The sequence below is a fragment of the Tympanuchus pallidicinctus genome, unplaced genomic scaffold (genome assembly GCF_026119805.1).
Source record: "Tympanuchus pallidicinctus isolate F22 unplaced genomic scaffold, pur_lepc_1.0 scaffold9, whole genome shotgun sequence".
NCBI classification, from domain to species: Eukaryota; Metazoa; Chordata; class Aves; order Galliformes; family Phasianidae; genus Tympanuchus; species Tympanuchus pallidicinctus.
Window position 1 is genome coordinate 7,605,422 of NW_026294813.1, and position 18,374 is coordinate 7,623,795.

The 18,374-nt window shown below is 35.5% G+C and overlaps 1 protein-coding gene across 1 annotated transcript in view; it reads right to left on the minus strand.

Annotated features, from left to right (window-relative positions):
- Positions 1 to 3,966: 3,966 nt before the first annotated feature.
- The window catches only part of NDUFS4 (NADH:ubiquinone oxidoreductase subunit S4), a 44,529-nt gene continuing 30,121 nt past the window's right edge, over positions 3,967 to 18,374 (minus strand). The window contains exons 3-5 of the mRNA XM_052670240.1: positions 10,641 to 10,813; positions 6,732 to 6,805; positions 3,967 to 4,179 (exon numbers count right to left, since the gene is read on the minus strand). Of these exons, the coding sequence (XP_052526200.1) occupies positions 4,076 to 4,179; positions 6,732 to 6,805; positions 10,641 to 10,813 (351 nt within the window). The 3' untranslated portion in view covers positions 3,967 to 4,075. The remainder of the gene's footprint in view (positions 4,180 to 6,731; positions 6,806 to 10,640; positions 10,814 to 18,374) is intronic.

An 18,374-nucleotide genomic window follows, 5' to 3' on the forward strand; every position in this document is an offset into this window, starting at 1 on the left:
TCCTCTTCTGTTATCCAAGCAGATAAATGGTTTCAAGCAAACTGTTCAGACTACAGGAAATACTTCTGTAACTTCTCATTTGAATTCCTTTGGACTCTTTCAAGACTACTGCCTAGGTGTTGTACTTTCTGTAATGAACTTCTTCAAGAAATTTCCATTCATATTTTCTATGCAGAAAGGCTTCAATATATGTATCTTTCTGTGGTCACTATGATAAATATGAATGTGAAGAATTCTTATTTTAGGTTGAGTTGAAAAAAAAAAAAGATCTTTCACTGGATTTAAGAGTAAGATGACAAGCACTTAGAAAAAAAAAAATGCATTGCTATAGTTACTATAGTTTGCTATACAACAACTGCCTAATTTTTCATTTTTTATTCTATGTTATCTCAGATTCAGGTTTATTTCCAGTTTTGCTCCTTTTGTACTAAGTAGCAAAATATGCTGGTATACCCAGTAATCAAATGTGAAGTGAGATAACTATAAATCTGGAAAACAAAACAAACAAACAAACAAAAATCCACAAACAAAACACACAAAAAAACCCCTTATGTTAAACTTCTGGTGTTAAGTTACAGTTAAATTATTTCAAATTATCATTTCCTTTTTTCCTTTTCTACTATATGACAAAACTTTGTAGACAAGGGTCCATTCAAGTTTCCATTTCATAAATTAATAGTCTGATCTGTTTTACATTATCCATCGAATGGCACAGTTAAGGAATACACTTCTAGAACACTGAAACCATGCTCCCAGACGGGTCCTTAGGTTGCTTTATAACACTAGAACTTTAAGAGTTGCAGGGCCTTTGTTTTATTAAAAATTGCTTTTGAAGTGACAAATGCTTCTTATCTTCAAAATAAATTGGTATCCTACAAAAACTTTGAAATGTCTTCCCCCACCCCCCCAGCAAAACTATCCAAATATATCAGAGCACAGCAGGTATGTGCTCACATTTTGTAGTAAGTATAATATCGTAAACAGTATATTAGATATTTGTATATGTATCTGGCAACAGGATGGGGAGCTTACTTGCAGCATTTTACTTTGGCTTAAGTTAGAGAAGGACCTTGAAGATTCATGTGGTTCCAAGCACTTCCAAGATGGCTAAACAAGGCTGGGTGTGATTTGTTTCTTCTTTTTTTTTTTTTTTTTTTTTTTTTTTCCAACTGTGGCTCACCACAGAATTGACATAAACAGGCACACACTTAACAGAACAGATTTCCTTGAAAGGAACTTGGAGAAAAGGTGACAGGAAGAGTAATATGCTAGTGCAAGGTAAAATAAACTAAATAAAATAAAATTCAGCAAAAATGTTCCATTTTTTAAACAGAAATTATAGTACTGGAGGGGTCAATCTTCCAAAATCTCATGTATCAAAATTTTCATATAGTCAAGAGGTGTAAGATAGAAGATACGCACCACATGACTTGCAGATCTGACATCTGTGTAAGGCTTCTCTAAAGTATTGGCATGTAATTGTCTTGTGATTCTTTGAAATCTAGTCCATTGTTTCTGCATAAGATCATCAGATACCTCAAATATCTGTAAATCTCACATGTAAATAATGTATTTTATTTGTTCCAAAATTCTTTTTCTTCCATGAAGAACTTCCAGAAGTTTGAAACCTTATAACCAGGAAGAACTTCATGATGAACAGCTACCTCCAATATTAAGACGTATCTCCAATCTCATGCAGTGTTTACATTAAGAGACCCCAAAAGCCCTACAGATTTCTACTGTTGAATAGTTAGAAGTTGAGGATACTCAAAACCTAATTATGGTAGGTTAATTGTTGCGTCTTTTGTTTTGATATTCTAAATTTGTGGCAAATTTTACCTGTCATTCACTTCTAAAGCCGGCCAAGTACAACTTTTGTACAATTTCTGATTAAGCCTAGTGCTGCAATACTTGATAAATTAGTGAAGAGGTAATGAGGTTTAATAATTAATAGGGTTTTTTGATCACTACCATATATTCCTACCGCCAGTAATGTTTTGACTTCTGCAAGCTCTTGAAGTTCATTTCACTTCTAGGATTTGAAGACTATGTTAGGAATAACCAACAACACCAGTGTCAGCATGCTCATTATCAAAAAGCCCTACACCCTACAGCAGAAAACCATCCAAGACCTAAAAAAGACGACGGACAAAAAGAAGTTCTTGGCCAAACCTCACTAAACAACTTCAAAGTAGAGTGCCTGAACCATATAGTAACAAATAAGAATTTCTTTCCCCTAGCCTTTTCCAAGAAAAAAAATGAAATTCAATATTTGATGTAATGAATGCTCTTTTGAATAATTCTATTAGTTGGAGAAACAAAGAAACTGCTCTATATGAAACTAGCTCCAGTTATGAACAGCATAAATCAACATACATCACCTCCATAGATTAGGGTTGCAATAATCATGTTAAGTATTTCCTGTTTATCAGTCTTTACCTTGGACTACATAATTTCAAAAACCAAGCTGTGCATCGGCTGCTTTGGATACCCAAGCACTTTTCTGATTTTAATTTTGGTAGCTGTCATACTAAGTCTAAAGACCATTTAAGTAAATTTTTCCTGATCTTCACTATCAAAATGCAAAAGGAAAAAAAAAAAAACAACCAAACAACAACAAACCACAACAACAAAACTGGCAGTGACCCTTATGGCTTTTCTTTCTACTGTATCCTTAATAAGATCAGCATATTTACCTTAGCTAAAATACAGAGATGCAGTAGATTCTGGACTGTTAAGATATCAGTTTGGTGTGAAGCTCCTGGAGGAATTTAGGTTCCACTGCATAATGCAGCTTTCAAAAAAGATGGAGTAACAGCTACATCACCCAGCTGGCTGATTACACTGAAACGGCTTATAAACACCGGTTTAAACACATGTTAGCAGGCATATAGGGCAGCTGGTTAAAACTAAAACAAATTTGAACAACATACAGTAGTTTCATGCCTTCTTTTTGCTAAAATTCATTGGATTGCACTTACACTATTCATGAGCTCTGTGAAGAGAAATGTTTCGACAGTTTCTTTTATGAGAATTGGTTGAGATAAAATTTTAAATTGCCTATCAAAAAACATATCCCTCCTCCAATTTGTAATAAGTTTCTACGATCTTGCACTGATATCTCAATTTAAATACAATTTAAAAGAAAAATAAATAAATCAAAAGCCACTGGTATGTAAGACAAAGTATTCAAAACATGATATTGTACATTATTACAGTCAATGCTTTATTGTCTTGTAACACAGACCTAGTTTAGGCTGTATATTCAATACTATGGCTGAGATGCTATCATTATATCTCGTTAGGCAACAGGAAACTTCAGTGCAGATAAACACATAACTAGCAATAAAAAACACAGAGGAATAATTACTTAATATGTATATAGTGATGTTGTGTGAGGCATCGGGACACTCTTTGAGACTTAATCCGTGAATATTTAGCTGTTTTTGTTTCATGATAGAAGAGCACCACAGAAAAATAATTAGAATCTCAGTCTTCAACTAAGTCTTCTGCACATCTAATTCAAAAATGGTGGTTTCTTTTTATGTTATTCAATTCTGTTATTCAGGAATAATGACAATATTAATTTGAGAAAGAAGGAGCTTATACAGTATGCATTTATACAGAACTATTTAAATTATGTTCAAATGTTAAATTCTGCATCTCATACTCTGCTATTCAATTGATAAATTTGTCTTATGTATGAGAAAAAAACCACGCTTCCATTGAGAAACTTCATATACACAGAAAATTTAAACAAGATATTGAATATAAAATTACTGTGAAAGAGAAACCACAACCTTTCTTTAAAGTTGCAGCTGATTGCAAACATTCCTTTTGATAGATTCCTAATGCAGCAATTTTTTACAAGTATGAACACCCCAAATCTCCTCTATATATAGGGAAGTTTGTAACAGGTTCAATTGGAGACATCAAAAACATTTTAAATAGACATCACAAGATGCATTTGTAGTTTAAAGGTCAAATTTATTAGGAGATTAAGAGATGTATTATACGTGGACTATAAATACAGCACAGCTGACTTTATTCACAGTCAGAGACAGCCAATGCCAACTTATTTTGTAGACACCCTTGTTCTTTTGTTCCAGGAAAAGTTTGCACCGTAAGACTTGGATTTAGGTTTTGGAATCTTCTTTTCTTCCACATCATAGCTCCAGCCTAGGAGTTGTGGGGGAAATGGTTGGGGGAGATGAAAATTAAAAAAAAAAAAAAAAAGAACTTTTAGTATTCATTGCATACAATATAGAGCAATTGCATCTTAAACCTTTTAACTTTAGTATTTTTTTCTCCAGATAGGAATCCATGATGTTACTCCTTTGCAGCTGGCAGCAGAGAATATAGAAATGTTGTGCACTTGACACATGCCTGTTCTCACAATTGAGAGACTCTGCATACCTCAACTTTCAGTACCCCTTCAGAAAACTTGACAGCCATCAGCAAAAAAGCTCAATAGGGAACACTGACCATTTCTGTATACAGTTCTGCAAGTTCACAGCATTGCAACTCTAGGACATCACACAGGTACTAAGGCTCTGTGGGACAAAAAATGAAAAAAGCTGGGAAAGAAAGAAACAAGGGAAAGGGAGCATAGAGAAATCCAGTCCTAAAAGTTTGGGAAAGAATCATGACCTTGGAAAAGCTAAGAAAAAGGAAAGGTGGAACGACCAAGGTAAGGAAAAGCAAAGAACAGAATTCAACGTCCGAAGGGAATACAACGCTAAACTTTTTATAAGAACATAAGAAATTAAGAGAAGGGAATGAAGTGATAGAAGACAAGTAAATTATGTGATAGTTAAGCAAGAGAAATGCTAAAAAGTGTCAGAAAAGAGGAGGTGGAGACATCAGTGTTTATGTAAATCAAAATGCAAATCAATTGCAGCCTCCAGGTGCCTGGAAAGTTGCCAGGGCAGCACTCAGTATTCCAAAGTTTGGTCTCTTCAGCTGCAACATTTCACTCAAAGCTGAAATACCTGAGTGGAAGCTAGAAGTGGTAAAAGTGTAGTTATAACTGATATTGATACAATGATATATTTCTTCCTTTGCTTCAAAATGAAGTGTCTGAGAAGGTTTAACATATGCTTGAATTTTTACATTTGTTATTCACAGAGAATGCTCAATATATACGTGAAGACATCAAAACCTTTTCAAGACACAGGTCGTCCTGTCAATGAGCCTCAATTTAGTGTATCCACCAATAACACAAAAAGGTTACCTCTGATTACAAGGTTGAAACAATATTGATTTTCCTATAAGAACCACTGGAACACAAGGTGAGGTTTTGAAAATATATTCTTTCCATCTATGAAAGCACTGACTTTTGCCTACAGTTCTGATTAACAATATAAACTTGAGCAAACAGCCAGAACTACAGCCAGAGAAAGACTTTGGTATCACAACATTAGCATTGTAACACCTAGCTTTGAAGGCACTCGGCTGCTGGAATGGAATCTACAGCCCCAGCTTATTGCTTCATCATTTTATACTACAGATAAAGAGGTGCTGAGTGCCTCCGAGAGATTTGCAACTGCCTGCACAATTACTTGGGCTGCTATAGCTATCAAAAATCCACAATTAGTTTCATCTAACTTTGGACTGAAAGAGGCTGCCATATGTGATAAGACTTCACACTCTAGAACAAGCTTCTTCAGTTAGGCACCTTCAGTTTTTCAAAACAAACAGCTGAGCTCATTATCATAAAAGTACCACAGTGGTGGGGGAGATAATTCTTGCCTAGAACTCTGTCATACAAGCTAAAGGGACAAAAAGCAGGCTACTTTCTCTGGAAGAGCACTCTTATCAGACGACTAAAGGCTACTGTGGCACGAAATCACTCCATCCTTGTTAAAAAACTGTATGTTTTTCAATAGTGATGTCAGATTGAACAAAAAAGAATTTAGGTCTACAGTCTAAACTTTTAATTTCATCCAGTTACAAGTGTCTCCCCCTCATTTCAATTTCAGACCATCCTCAGCAGTCACACTTTGGACAGAGATCTCTCCTGCTACTGTATTCACAGTACTCTTTTTCCAGCTACAGAAGATGCTTCAGGAGACAGGTGAAAAGGTAGCTCACCTGAGGTTCCAAAGTTCTTAAGTGAGAACTGAGTTACAAATGAATCCTACTTTTATCGGAATACCTGCAGTATCTAGGATTTGCGGAAGATAAACTTGAGGTTTTAAAGAATTTTGTCATGTAAAACTCAGGTAATTCTCACTGAGAGGACAGAGAACTGTGTTCCTCTAGATTTACAGATTTCAATTGTATCTCAGCATAGAAGCCAGGTGCCTACAGTCCTCTTTTCTTTCTAAAAGTACATCTAAATTTTTTGAAATTCCTATTTCCAGCTGCACTTGATATTGAATCTATTACTTACCAAGCAATTGGAATGCTAAATATACCAGATATTAACAAGTCAAAAAAAAAAAAAGAATCATACAGTTCAGCTTTTTAACTGCAAAAGTTAATCAATCTTTTCTATTTTTATAGGTGCACAGCAGAATCACCTAGCAACTCTATTCAATTTGGTCTGATCAAGAAATGTTTCTCTCTAATTAATCTGGACCACATACTGATGAAAGCTGTAGAATGCGAAAAAACCTTAACCTCCATGTATATTATTCCTGGTTTTAGCTCAGTTATACCAGTTCCACATATCCATGAGAACTAAACAACAAGATGAATCTATCATATCTCATATGTATAATACGCACCATTTTTTTCAGCAAAGGCAATGGCATCTTCTTTAGTAGAGAAAGTAAGAAGCAGGTTGGATAAAGGATCAGCTCTGTAAGAAATCAGATGACAGATTTCAACAACACTTAAAATATAAAATAATTATACCTGCATCTCAAATGCCAGCCAAAACCTATACTGCACCATATTTTGTAGTACACAGTTTCAAAAGCAGACTAAATTTTAGCCATTCAAAATTCCTACATTTTTATTAGTTCTAGGATTAACTTTTACATTGTGTACAGTATTCTTTCTGTCTTCCAGTTTGCTGAAATTCCCCCCAACTCAATGAAAAAAATAATGTCATAAGTTTTTTAGTCAACAAACTTGTCTAACTACTTACTGAGGTTGAAATAAATGCTTTTCAACAATCTTATTTCAATTTTGAAAGCTGTGCAGTCCCTCTCTTTTTGAAAGAATAGGAGGCTTAAGTCAATTTAGAACAGTTTAAGGAGGGAAGACGTCCACTGAGCAGCTAGTGGGCGAGTAATCGTATGCAGAATATCAAAGTGAGCAGAGCAGGAGTTAATGAGATGTTGGAGAGGATGTGAACAAGTTGAGATTTTTTTGTAGTCATGTGACCTCCAAAAACCACTCCAGTACAGCAATGAGATCGTAAGCCATCACTGAAAACAAAGTTCAGAAACTCAAGCTGCTAGCTAACAAATTACACAGTGATATTTTTTAATGATCAGCTATTCTCAATTACATTTCTGAAAGAAAGTAAAAAAGGAAAATGCTTTTTGAAATGAATTAAAATCTCAGTAAAAACCACTATTTTTATTTTGCTTTAAAAGCTTAATTTAAAACAATGACAAAAGGTGAAGAAGCAGGGCTCTAAAAATTAATCAAGAGGACTTTCATATATACAAGAAATGGGCTGCAGGAGCACAAGGATTACATAATGCTTCCCTGTGCCAGCATGTTAGCCTGGGAGACAACTGCAAGACAAGACCAAATTGCAATCTACTATTGACAGAGCTGTCTCTGACTGTTCTCTTTGAAGCTATAAGGGTAAATGAAGAGAAAAAGCAACCAAAGATACATTGAACTCTATACAATGAAGGACAAAGACTGTGACTGGCAGAGGGGGAGGGGAAGACAGGGAATCTAGCTTCCAGCAAAGACAACAATGTAATTTTATCTGATGTATGTATAAATCCAATATATCCCCCAAGAAAAAAAAACACGCATTGGATAAAAGCAAACATTACACTTCGACATACCATGAGTTTTTTCTAAAAATATGTAAATATTTATCTTATAAAAGCAGTATAGAGAATTAGAGACTATGAATTAGCTCACAGTGTGACCAAAGGACAATCAAGCAACCCAATATATTGCAGTATTTGGACAGTTAATGCTCACTGTTCATCTCTTCTGTGATCAGACTCTGAGGTTGGAAAAATCTAGTCAGTGCTACTGAGTAGTAAAAAAAGAAATTTGATGGGTAATGAGGAACTTGTACCTGTTCAGTGCTGCACATTTAGTGAAAACCTTCCCAAACGGAAGCAAGTTGGAACTAAAGAAATGAAGAAATCATGCGTTCTCTTTTCCTTTATGTTCATCCTTCATCCAATTTCAACACAGCTTTCTGATTTCTTTCTCTGAATGAGCTACCCGTGTATTTAAATTTGTGATAATCTGTGAGCAAACAGCAGAGTTCAGAAATGCCAACATGATGTCCTGACAGTAGTAACAGTGCTGCAGGATTTCCAGTACTCTAGGCTGTCTATCAGTGACTGCAAATAGGAATTCCACATTTTGTCCTTTTTATATGATTCTATGCAATAGAAACCATATGATTTCTGTGTTTCTTAGCTTATGTTAGGATGTACTCAAGAACAATTAATTAACCTTCCTGTTATGAAAGCTACCAATTAAAGCAAAATGACACAGATCTATTTTACTTAGATCTATAACTGAATTACTTGTACTGAAAAAAAAACAAAAAACAAAAACAAACTTATGAAGAGATAACAGTAATAAAAAAATATTAGGAAAGAAAATTAAGATTGCAAAATGACAGAAACACAGCAAAGACCTACAGGTAAATAAGTATATTGAGTCCAGAGCAAAAAGGGCTCATCACTAATTTCCAGACATTATTCAAAATTAAATGGCAAAATTGTTCTCTGGAGAAGAACTTCTGCAGAAATTTAATCTGAAGAAACTTTTGTTAGCTTTCTCTGGGGGTTGAACAGTAACTTGAAATTGCCAAGATGTCCACTAATATTTCTCGAGAGTTCTTTAAAGAATGAAAAAAAAACAGTTTACAAAACCCTTGACCCAGTGATGTCAATTCACAACACAGCCCTCACTTTTGTAATGCTTGTTATGCAAGAAATATTCTTTCCCTTGCTGCAAAATAAAAATGCACTCTGGGATGGATTAATTCAGAACAGCCATTCCATTTTATATACCTATGCTAAAAGCACTCCAGGACAATTTAGCATTCAGGTAAACTCTTAATAATGTGGCATATTTCTCTGGGTTGTTAGAAAATCTAAAAGACATTATTTTGGCTAAGAATGTGCAGAATCCCACTCAGAAAATTCATTGTCTGGAGAGGACACATTCCCAGCAAAGGGGAATTAGAGGAAAATTAGAGGAAAAGTTAAATTAAACCTGAACTATAAAGCTGGTGTTACTGCACCTGTTACAGAACTGTAATCTGTGCAGGGGTATAAATAAACCATACGGTGGTGGGCAGACTTTGTGGGGAACATAAGAAAGGTGTATTGCTGGTCAACAGTCTATTACCTAATCTAGGCCAGTGTGAAACAACTCAATCATGGCTTGCTAAATATAGTGGCTAGTCGCAGCAGTGAAATCATACCAGCCAAATGCATGTTTGATTATTTTAATTCCAAGTTAATATTTTTCCTCATCTAATGACATACTATCTCAGCTTTCCTAATTTCTTTGCAATGCTAATACAACCAAAACATTACAGGCTGCAAGTATCATAACTCGATTTCAGAGTTATTTTGAAAATCAAACTATGATAAATGTACAATATTAATATGTCTTTGAGGAAAAAAAATCCCTAAATATTTCATATTTAAATATTCAGATTTAGTTTCATCAGCAGTTTATGTTCTTTAATCATAAGTGCCTGTATGATTGTAGCCAGAAAGTTCCAGAACACACTGTATCCTTTCTGAAGTCTGAAGATTAATTTCTATTGATATTTGCTTACAGAGAATAATTAACTTTTCTGAACAACTTTCTAACAAAATGGCTTCCAATCAAAATTACAATATCATTGGAAGAATATAAAAGAATTCTAACCACACTGTAAAATGTAGGTTGTACACTTATTTAGAAAAAAAAATTATCTGCATCAAAGTTACATCTCTAAATTTTTGCACAGTTACCATGAAGGTACTGCTTTTCTGGATTTTGGCATATTTAAGGTATTTACCAGTCATAATAGCTGAAAAAATTGGATGTTTTAAACAGTTTGCTTGTTAAAAATTGACTGTAGCTCCTCGTTTCAGATTTTTAGGATTTCTGTAAAACTTCGTAAAAAGAAATTCCAAGTGCTAGATATCATTATTTTATGTATAACCACATTTAATATATGGAACTGACAGCTGAGAAAGATTTATTGCTTCAGGTATCTAATAACCTTCCTTCCCCAGAGCTGTTATACAGCAATGTTACCTACAAATACAGTTGTTGAAATTTCTGGGTAACACTTTTCAAACTCTTTAAGAAGATTTTGTAAACTAAGATCTGTACTTAGATGATTGTTAATCATGACAAACCTACCCGACCATTTACTTGATACAAGTGCTGTTACACAGATTTACAAATACACGATTTAAAGTTTATATGACCGGCTGAAGTCAAATATAGAGAAAAGCTCAGTAACTACTCACGTGGATGCCCAACCCATCAGAGGGTTCTCCCAACGCTCCCTGTTATCAAATTCCATCTTCCACTTCTTCGTGTTGTTAACTCCTGCCTGCATCGCATTGCGTGCTGGAACAAAAATGTGAACTCTTCTGGTTTTGATGTGCTCATCTGGAACACCAGTTAAAGTAGAGATATCCTATGAAAAATACAATGGAATTTGTTAAAAAGGGTTCACATGAAAGGTGCGTAAACTAATACTGCTTCCGCTTTTACACAATGTCATGCTTGATTATTTTTTACAATCACAACACGAGAGTTTTGCAGAAATGTATGTTATGAGTCTGGTTTTATAACGCTGAAGCAGATTCACAACTAGGGCTGCTGTCATCCTGCTTCCCCTGGCTCAACAAGATTTCGCATGGATCAGCCACCTGAACCTGCTCATCTCCCACCTATACAACTGCTAAAGCCAGAGGAGGAGCAGGACAACCCCTCCAACTGCAGCTGTGAAGCCAGGACTGATCCTATTTGCAGCAGCTAAAGCTACCATGAATTGTATCATAAACTCTTTTTTTTTTTTTTTTACCCTCAAAAGGAAAATTATAGCATACATGGAAGCATGGACAAACCCCAAAATTCTACATTAACATCAGGAGCCTGAAACAAATATGAGCAGGTCTTCTCACCAAGATCCTCATCAGCCATTCGGGTGCTACACTGTAAATGATTTCACTCTTGCTTAAGGCTGCAGGTAATTAACAAACATCCAGACTGAACTATAAAGCAATGCCTAGCATGAAGGAAGAGGCACAACTTATCTGTTCTGCAATAATTCAACAACTGACATGGCAGAGCAGGTACTAGAACTCAGCTCTCTTAGTTCACTAACCATTAGTTATTACATGAAATTGACCCCTCTTCTTTAAGCAATAAGGCCAACCATGTCACAGGCTGTGAGCACCTGTTTTTGAGAGTTGTTTTTTCTCAAGACTACTAGTTGATATTTAAGTGCAGAACAAAATTTAATGTCAACTCCTCAGTTGACTTCACTAACTCTCTCTCAAACCGCAGGCCTTTTCTTCACCCCCCCACTCCATTCAAATTCAAGATACACAGATTACTGCAGGCTACCTAATTTGGTACGATTGGATTCCTCACCAACAGCAGGGGCTCTAATGCCCACGGCTCAAAAACCTGTGTCAATCTGAGTACACATTTATTGAACAGGTACTGTACACTAATTAGTCATTTTCGATAGGGAAGTTTTTCCATGATTTTGCACCATTTGCCACTGGTAACATTCTTTGCTTTGGTATTCTTCTGAAGAACAAAAGGATTTAGAAGATTCCAGCCTTCCAAACAAAAACCATGTTTAATAAGGTCAGAAGTAGTTTGCCCTCCGCTCTGAAGGTTTAGTTTCTGAGCAATCCACAAATAAACATAATGAAGATAAAAACTAAAGGACCACAAAAAGCAACCTAAAAGAATTAGCTGTCTTTAATAAGATAGGGAAAAATCTCACATGAACTGCTACAAAAAATTACTCTCAGCAGCATCTGATATAATTAAAGTGAACTTTCTCTTTAAAAACTAAACAGTAATTACATAAAATTAAACTGTCAGTTCACCCTCATAGAGTAGAGTGTGAAATCAAATATCAAATCCATCTCTAAGGACTAAACTACTCCTGTTCCTTACATACTTAAAAGGCCAGTGGGAGCTCCTTGGTCTCCCTCTCTCCCCTCCTCACTCCAGAAACAAGTAGTAAAGTAGTTAGACCAAAAAAACCCTAACAGAAAGTTGGGCATATTGAACTCATCTCACTAGCAGCGCCATGACTTGCATGAAAAGGCAAACAAGTTTAAAGGAAACACTGTGGCTTTACATGTCTGTAGCTACTTAATTTATGGGATTTTGCTTTGCAGCAAACTTAAAAGCCCTTGGTGCTGACTCCACACCATCTTTTGAAATGCGGCAAGTCTCATATTTTTGTGTTCTTCAGAAAATAGACTCTGGGAGATCAATCCCTCGAAACTACAGCAGGGAGCACATCTGAAGCATTTCATTTGTATTTGCAATTAGAAAGAAGGCAAAACAAACAAATGTGCACACTAATTTTTCACACTCTAAATGTTCTACACAGACTAACAAAAGGCAACTGTCCAAATATCTTACCAATTCCATTACAAATGCTTTCATTAGGATCAAATAATGTTTATTTTTAATAACAGTCTAGCAACGAAAGACTACCACTAAGGAATATGTTGCAACACACATAGATCTCCTCCTGACAGACAGACTGAAATTTCTGACTGCTGAAGCTTGAACCACAGTTTCAGGAGGAAATAGCTTCTTATTATAAGTTTTGTTGTTTGAATTCACAAATTGCTTTATTTTTATTTTTTAATGCAGTAAAATGAAGTGTTTTCAAAAACCTGGTTTGCTGTATTACTCTTGAAATACGTATTTTAACAAACATGTCTCAGTTGAGAACATTTTGCATTATTCTCCAGTAATTTTGTTTCCCCTTTGAAATAACCTGCACTTTGCTATGTACAAATCTGTTTTCTTGTTATCACCAAATACATCCAAATTTGCATATTTTTTCCTATCGTAATTCTCAGCAACTTCTATGTACATTATGAATTTTATGCTTCAGATTTGGAGGTCTTTTAATTGTTCTAGAAATCTCTGGGATTAAAATAAAACACCGTACAAACCAGTGTTATGGATGTATTCCATTTTGCTTTTTTGAAGCTTTGAATGCTAGAAACCATAAGAACTCTACATATTAATCCCTACAAGTCATGTTTTTTGGGCAATTGTCTGGCTCCAAATCAGTTATTTTACGAACAATATAGGATTCATCCCATAAAAATGATTTTCAAGGTGAAAACTAAACCTGCCTACTTTCAGAAACTAAAATATCTACATAGTGTTGCTAGCTCTTCACACTTTGATTCATTATAGCTGAAGTTTCCATGCCTTCTGGGAATCTAGCAATTGTTTATTGATATCTTCCCCATATTAAAGCTGGCAATTGAACAGACAGTTGTTAGGACAATGAGTTTCTGGCTTCCGAAGCCCAAGTTGTCCTGACATAAAATCACTGTTTTTGCTTGCTGTAGACATATAAGGTACTGTAGCAAAGCTGAGCTGTTGCCAAAGATATGGAATAAAAAGGCTTGGCATCTATCACATACTTGACACCTAAAGAGCACAGAAGCTCTAAAATTCCTATTCCCTGTAGGCGCACTCTTAGTCTAGACAAACTGATTTCTCACACTTTTAAAATGCATTACAACACTCTATTGTGATCATTTCATCCACACAGCTCCAACTAGTGACAGAAGAACCTGTCCTTTAAGCGACATTTCAATGGGCTAAAGCTCCCGCTCCAAGACTCCATTAAAACAATATAATACTTGAAAAGAACTGTGCTGCACTGGGTTGAACTCTCTACTGTGTCTTCAGAGCTTTGTTCTGAGTTCAAGTTCTCATTGAAACTACCTGTGAACCAACTTTCCAAAACAAAGATGTTTTTGACAGCTAGTTTCACACTACTATCTTTTTTTTTTTTTTTTTTTTCCAAAGTGTTCCTTACTGAATTTTGCTCTATTAGCATATTAAAATATTAGTGAGGTGTTCAGCATTAAAATTCTAAATAATAAGGTGACAACATAAAAGACAAGATCTGAACTGTGTAGCTTTTCTTTTAATAAAAATTAACAACCCCATTTCACATTTTTAATGTGGGCTATCATCTAAAAGACTCTTTATGACCATTTTGGTTTTGGTAATACAGATTTGTTCTCCTTTTTTTTTTTTTTTTTAAACAGTAACTTCTTAATATCCATTTATAACAGTTTTTTAAAGCAGAACAAATTGCATCCAGCATCCAACTGCCTACAAACCATGAGGACTTTGTGCCTCTATTAAAACTTATGCTTTTTAAAGACATGATGGAAGAACTGGTAAATCTGCTCTAGAAGGAGTAATAAGAAATGGTGGAAGTGCTATATAGGAGGAAGAAAAATGGGTACACAGGCATCAATGAAAACAAGATTCAGCATAAATGTGACATTCAAAGGAAAGGAATTACATCTTCAAGTAAGCTCCACAATCACAACACCAGAACCAAAAAATAAAAGAAACTGAACTCCACAATTCAAGGTAAAGAGATAAAATGATTGAAAATATCTGAAATGTTTTTGAACGGGTGAGTCAGGTGTGCGGAAAGGTGTCATATTTCAACTCCAACATTTCTCCACGCATAGGCAAAAAGTGTACATAACTGCTATCAACTATCTATTTAGCATCCCTTTTTTTTTTTCTTTCTTTTTTTTTTTTTTTTAATAAAGGAAACAGGGAACAAGCAATGGGAAGTTGATGTCAAAACACAGAAAAACCTCCCAGCAAGCTTCCCGCAACCACCCAGGATTTAGAGTCTTGCTAGGCGCTCTCTTTTCAATACCAGAATTTCACACATTTCAATGACCATTATGACTTCAAAGAATCAAATTTTCATCATTGTCCGTCATCTGCCGGTTGATTTGTATAAAGGAGTTCTTCTGCATGCACTCCAGACAAAAGGCTCCTTACTTTCGTGGCTATATATCAAATTTAAAAGTTCTGTTTGTGACAGTTGTGTCTGTGGTAAATTAGGGTAACACTGAAGGAGTGCAGCTGCTCTGCAGGAACCTCCTTTTTGGCATCATTTCACTTAAATAAAAACTGAATAATTAGCTTCTGCCTTTATTAAACCACAAAAATGCCACTGGCCTTAGTAATTACTTCCGGTTGCCCCACCTACTTAACCTCAGGAGTTTACACTTGTTAGAAAAGAGGGAAAGGAGAAGTTTTCTGTACTTTATGGGAGTCCACAGCAGCTTGCTCGCTTTCCCATCCCCAGTCTGTTTTATAGTCTGAGTGCATGAAACTTGGCTATGGATTCTTGTTGCAATATACTTACTGTAGGAGCTGCAATATGAAAGCACAGACTGGCTTGCATAAAGGCCACCAAATAGCTGCTGTGAAAGAAGGTTTATACCTAGTGGGCTCACCTGCTTCAACTGGAAGTCAGGATAACAACATATTTCTGCACTCCACTATGGTATTTTTGAAGTAAGTGTAAGAGTACAAAGTCTACTATGGAAATTGTGAATGGAAAAATGGAGCAGAATGAACTCAACATGGTCAGACAACATTTATCTAACAGCTACAGACATAACAAGGGGAAAAAAATGTCTCTGCCCTTAGGAAAGTCTGTATCACACAGAATGCTGCTTTCTTTCAGGCTTTACAATCTTTTTGCATTATCATAGTGATCTGTGAACACGTGGTACTTAACATGTGTTCTCCCATCTAACTGCACGGAAGATCAATAAAAAACCTCAAAGCTCAAACCTCAAAGGAATGAAAGAAACATATTTAAAAAACAAAAATCCAAACACTGTAAACTTGAGACTGTACTCAATAATAATGCCAGCAAGACAGCTTCTATTTGAAGAATGTATCTTTCCATAGGGAGTTGTGCAGAAAACACTACAGAGAAAAGGATATGAAACTGGCATTAATGGAAGCAGATATGATCACACTAATGGAATCACTGTAAGTGGAAAGGAGGTGTCAGCATCCAAAACTGCAAGCACTGTCAGCTTCAGCAAACTGCTTATCAGTTTGCATTTCACAACCAAGGAGCTGCTACTTTAACAGCCCTGGTGGCCAAACTTTTGCTGTTGTCACACAACCTCCTTTAGAAAGACCTTGTCATCCCATTGCACAAAAGCTCACTCATATTTCTCAATATTTTGTGTGCCCAATATTATTTCACGCTGGTTGAGAATCGTGGCGTACCACATCCAATACACCACCATTAAGTTGGTGTCACTTGGAATTTACTAGAGAACAAGAAGAAAGAAAAAGCAGGCATAGACAGTTGGAGTTCCAAAAATCACAGCTGCTTTGTACAAATGTTACTTCATTATAAGCAGGAGACTTCCTCCTTCCCAACCAATCTTCCTATTCTTGAAACAATTTTAGTCTGCATTCCCAAATTGCCCATACACATTTGTCCCCAGCAAGTCACAGAAAAATTGCATTTATGAAAGTAATTTATGCTAAAATTTAAGGTGAAAGCTACTAAGTTGTGTTTATTTGAGTTTAAACCACAATGCTTAAAATAAAAACAAAACTATAAGATTTTGTATCTTCCTGATCGCCCAACAAACCTCAAACAGGGAGGTAGTTTCTTGGCAAACCATAATGTATGACAAACATGCAAAAAAAGCCTAGTATTTAGTCTGTTTTTTTTTATGAACAAGTAAACAACATTTTGAGACTTAGAAATAAAGCATTTGAAACACGTAAGTTCTACTTTCTGCACAGACAGGTACTGCATGCTTGGTATAGTTGTTTTTTTCTGCCAAGAAGGAGTCAAAGAGCAAGACAAAAAAAATAACTATTTAATGTAATTTTTTCGTGTAACTGCACCTCTTAGCTTTGAGAATATTGCCTGGGTAAATGCCATGATAGAAAAAACAAAGTGTATGATTTCACAGTTTGATGAAAATTAAGAAAATCATTATTAAATAGATGGAAGTAGGGTTGGTCAGGAGAGGAAAACTGGAAGAATAATATCTTTTATAAGAATAGATGTTGTGTCTAGTAATGATCTGAGACTTCAATGTGGTCATGACACTCTTTAGATTAAGAAAATTATAAACAAAGTGCTTATCCAGAACAACAGGTAAAAAAAGTCTCTGAATTATTTATAGCAGACTCTGTAAACTTCTTTTTCCTACAATACGGTAAGTTTTACATAGCACATACTATCTAGAATTCATTCAAAGCTTATGTAAGTAAATCTTTTGCTGACACACACACAAGCAACTGTCTTGTTTTTTGTTAATGTTTGTAAGGCATTTAAAAATACCTTGCTTCTACAGTCAACAATTTTTTAGAGCTTCACAATCCTTAAATTAAAAACAGCAAAAAATCAGCTAGTTAAGAATAAGACAACAGCGGCATTTTTAGACCATAAACTTTCAAATTAAAGGAGAGGCAGTCTTAGTTTACCTGCACTTAGAAAGTTCCTTCTAGTATATAAAAAGAAGTTTCAATCACAAACACTAAGAGTCCCGGCCAACAATCCAGGAACATTGGCAATATTTTGTCTGTGCTTCCAAAGTTGTTTTAGTGAAGTCCTTACTTCTCACACTCACTAAAAGTCATCTGTACCTATGCATGGAGAGGAAGTGGCATCGTTTGTGTGAGATGTATGGTTGCCGTGCATTCTTGCAGTTTTGTGCAAAAACTGCCTTATCTGTTCAAGTCCCAAAAGATCCAAGGGATAACAGCATTCAAAGGCTGACTGTGACCTGAGGTACTATTTTCAAATAAGCACTGCAATTGCTGCTGTGAACTTGGGCTTTTACAGAGCTAATTCGTAATCTGGACAGCAAATACCTTAAAACCTGAGATGCCGAGTTCAAATTCTAATGCATGTCAAAATTTTAAGACTTGATAACTCCAGTGAAATTTCTGACAATGAGGCTGTAAACAACATCACTGCAGTGTACGAAACAGTATGGTGATTCAATTTAATTAGCTAGCAGTCTCCCTCGGCTGGTAGCTAGTGTACAGCATACTTAAAAAATTTAAAAGAATTCCATTATTGTGCACTCTGGTTTTCCTTTCGTTTCACTTCCTAGCTACCTATTTACTCCCTCCTTAATGGTAGCTGTGCAACAAACATA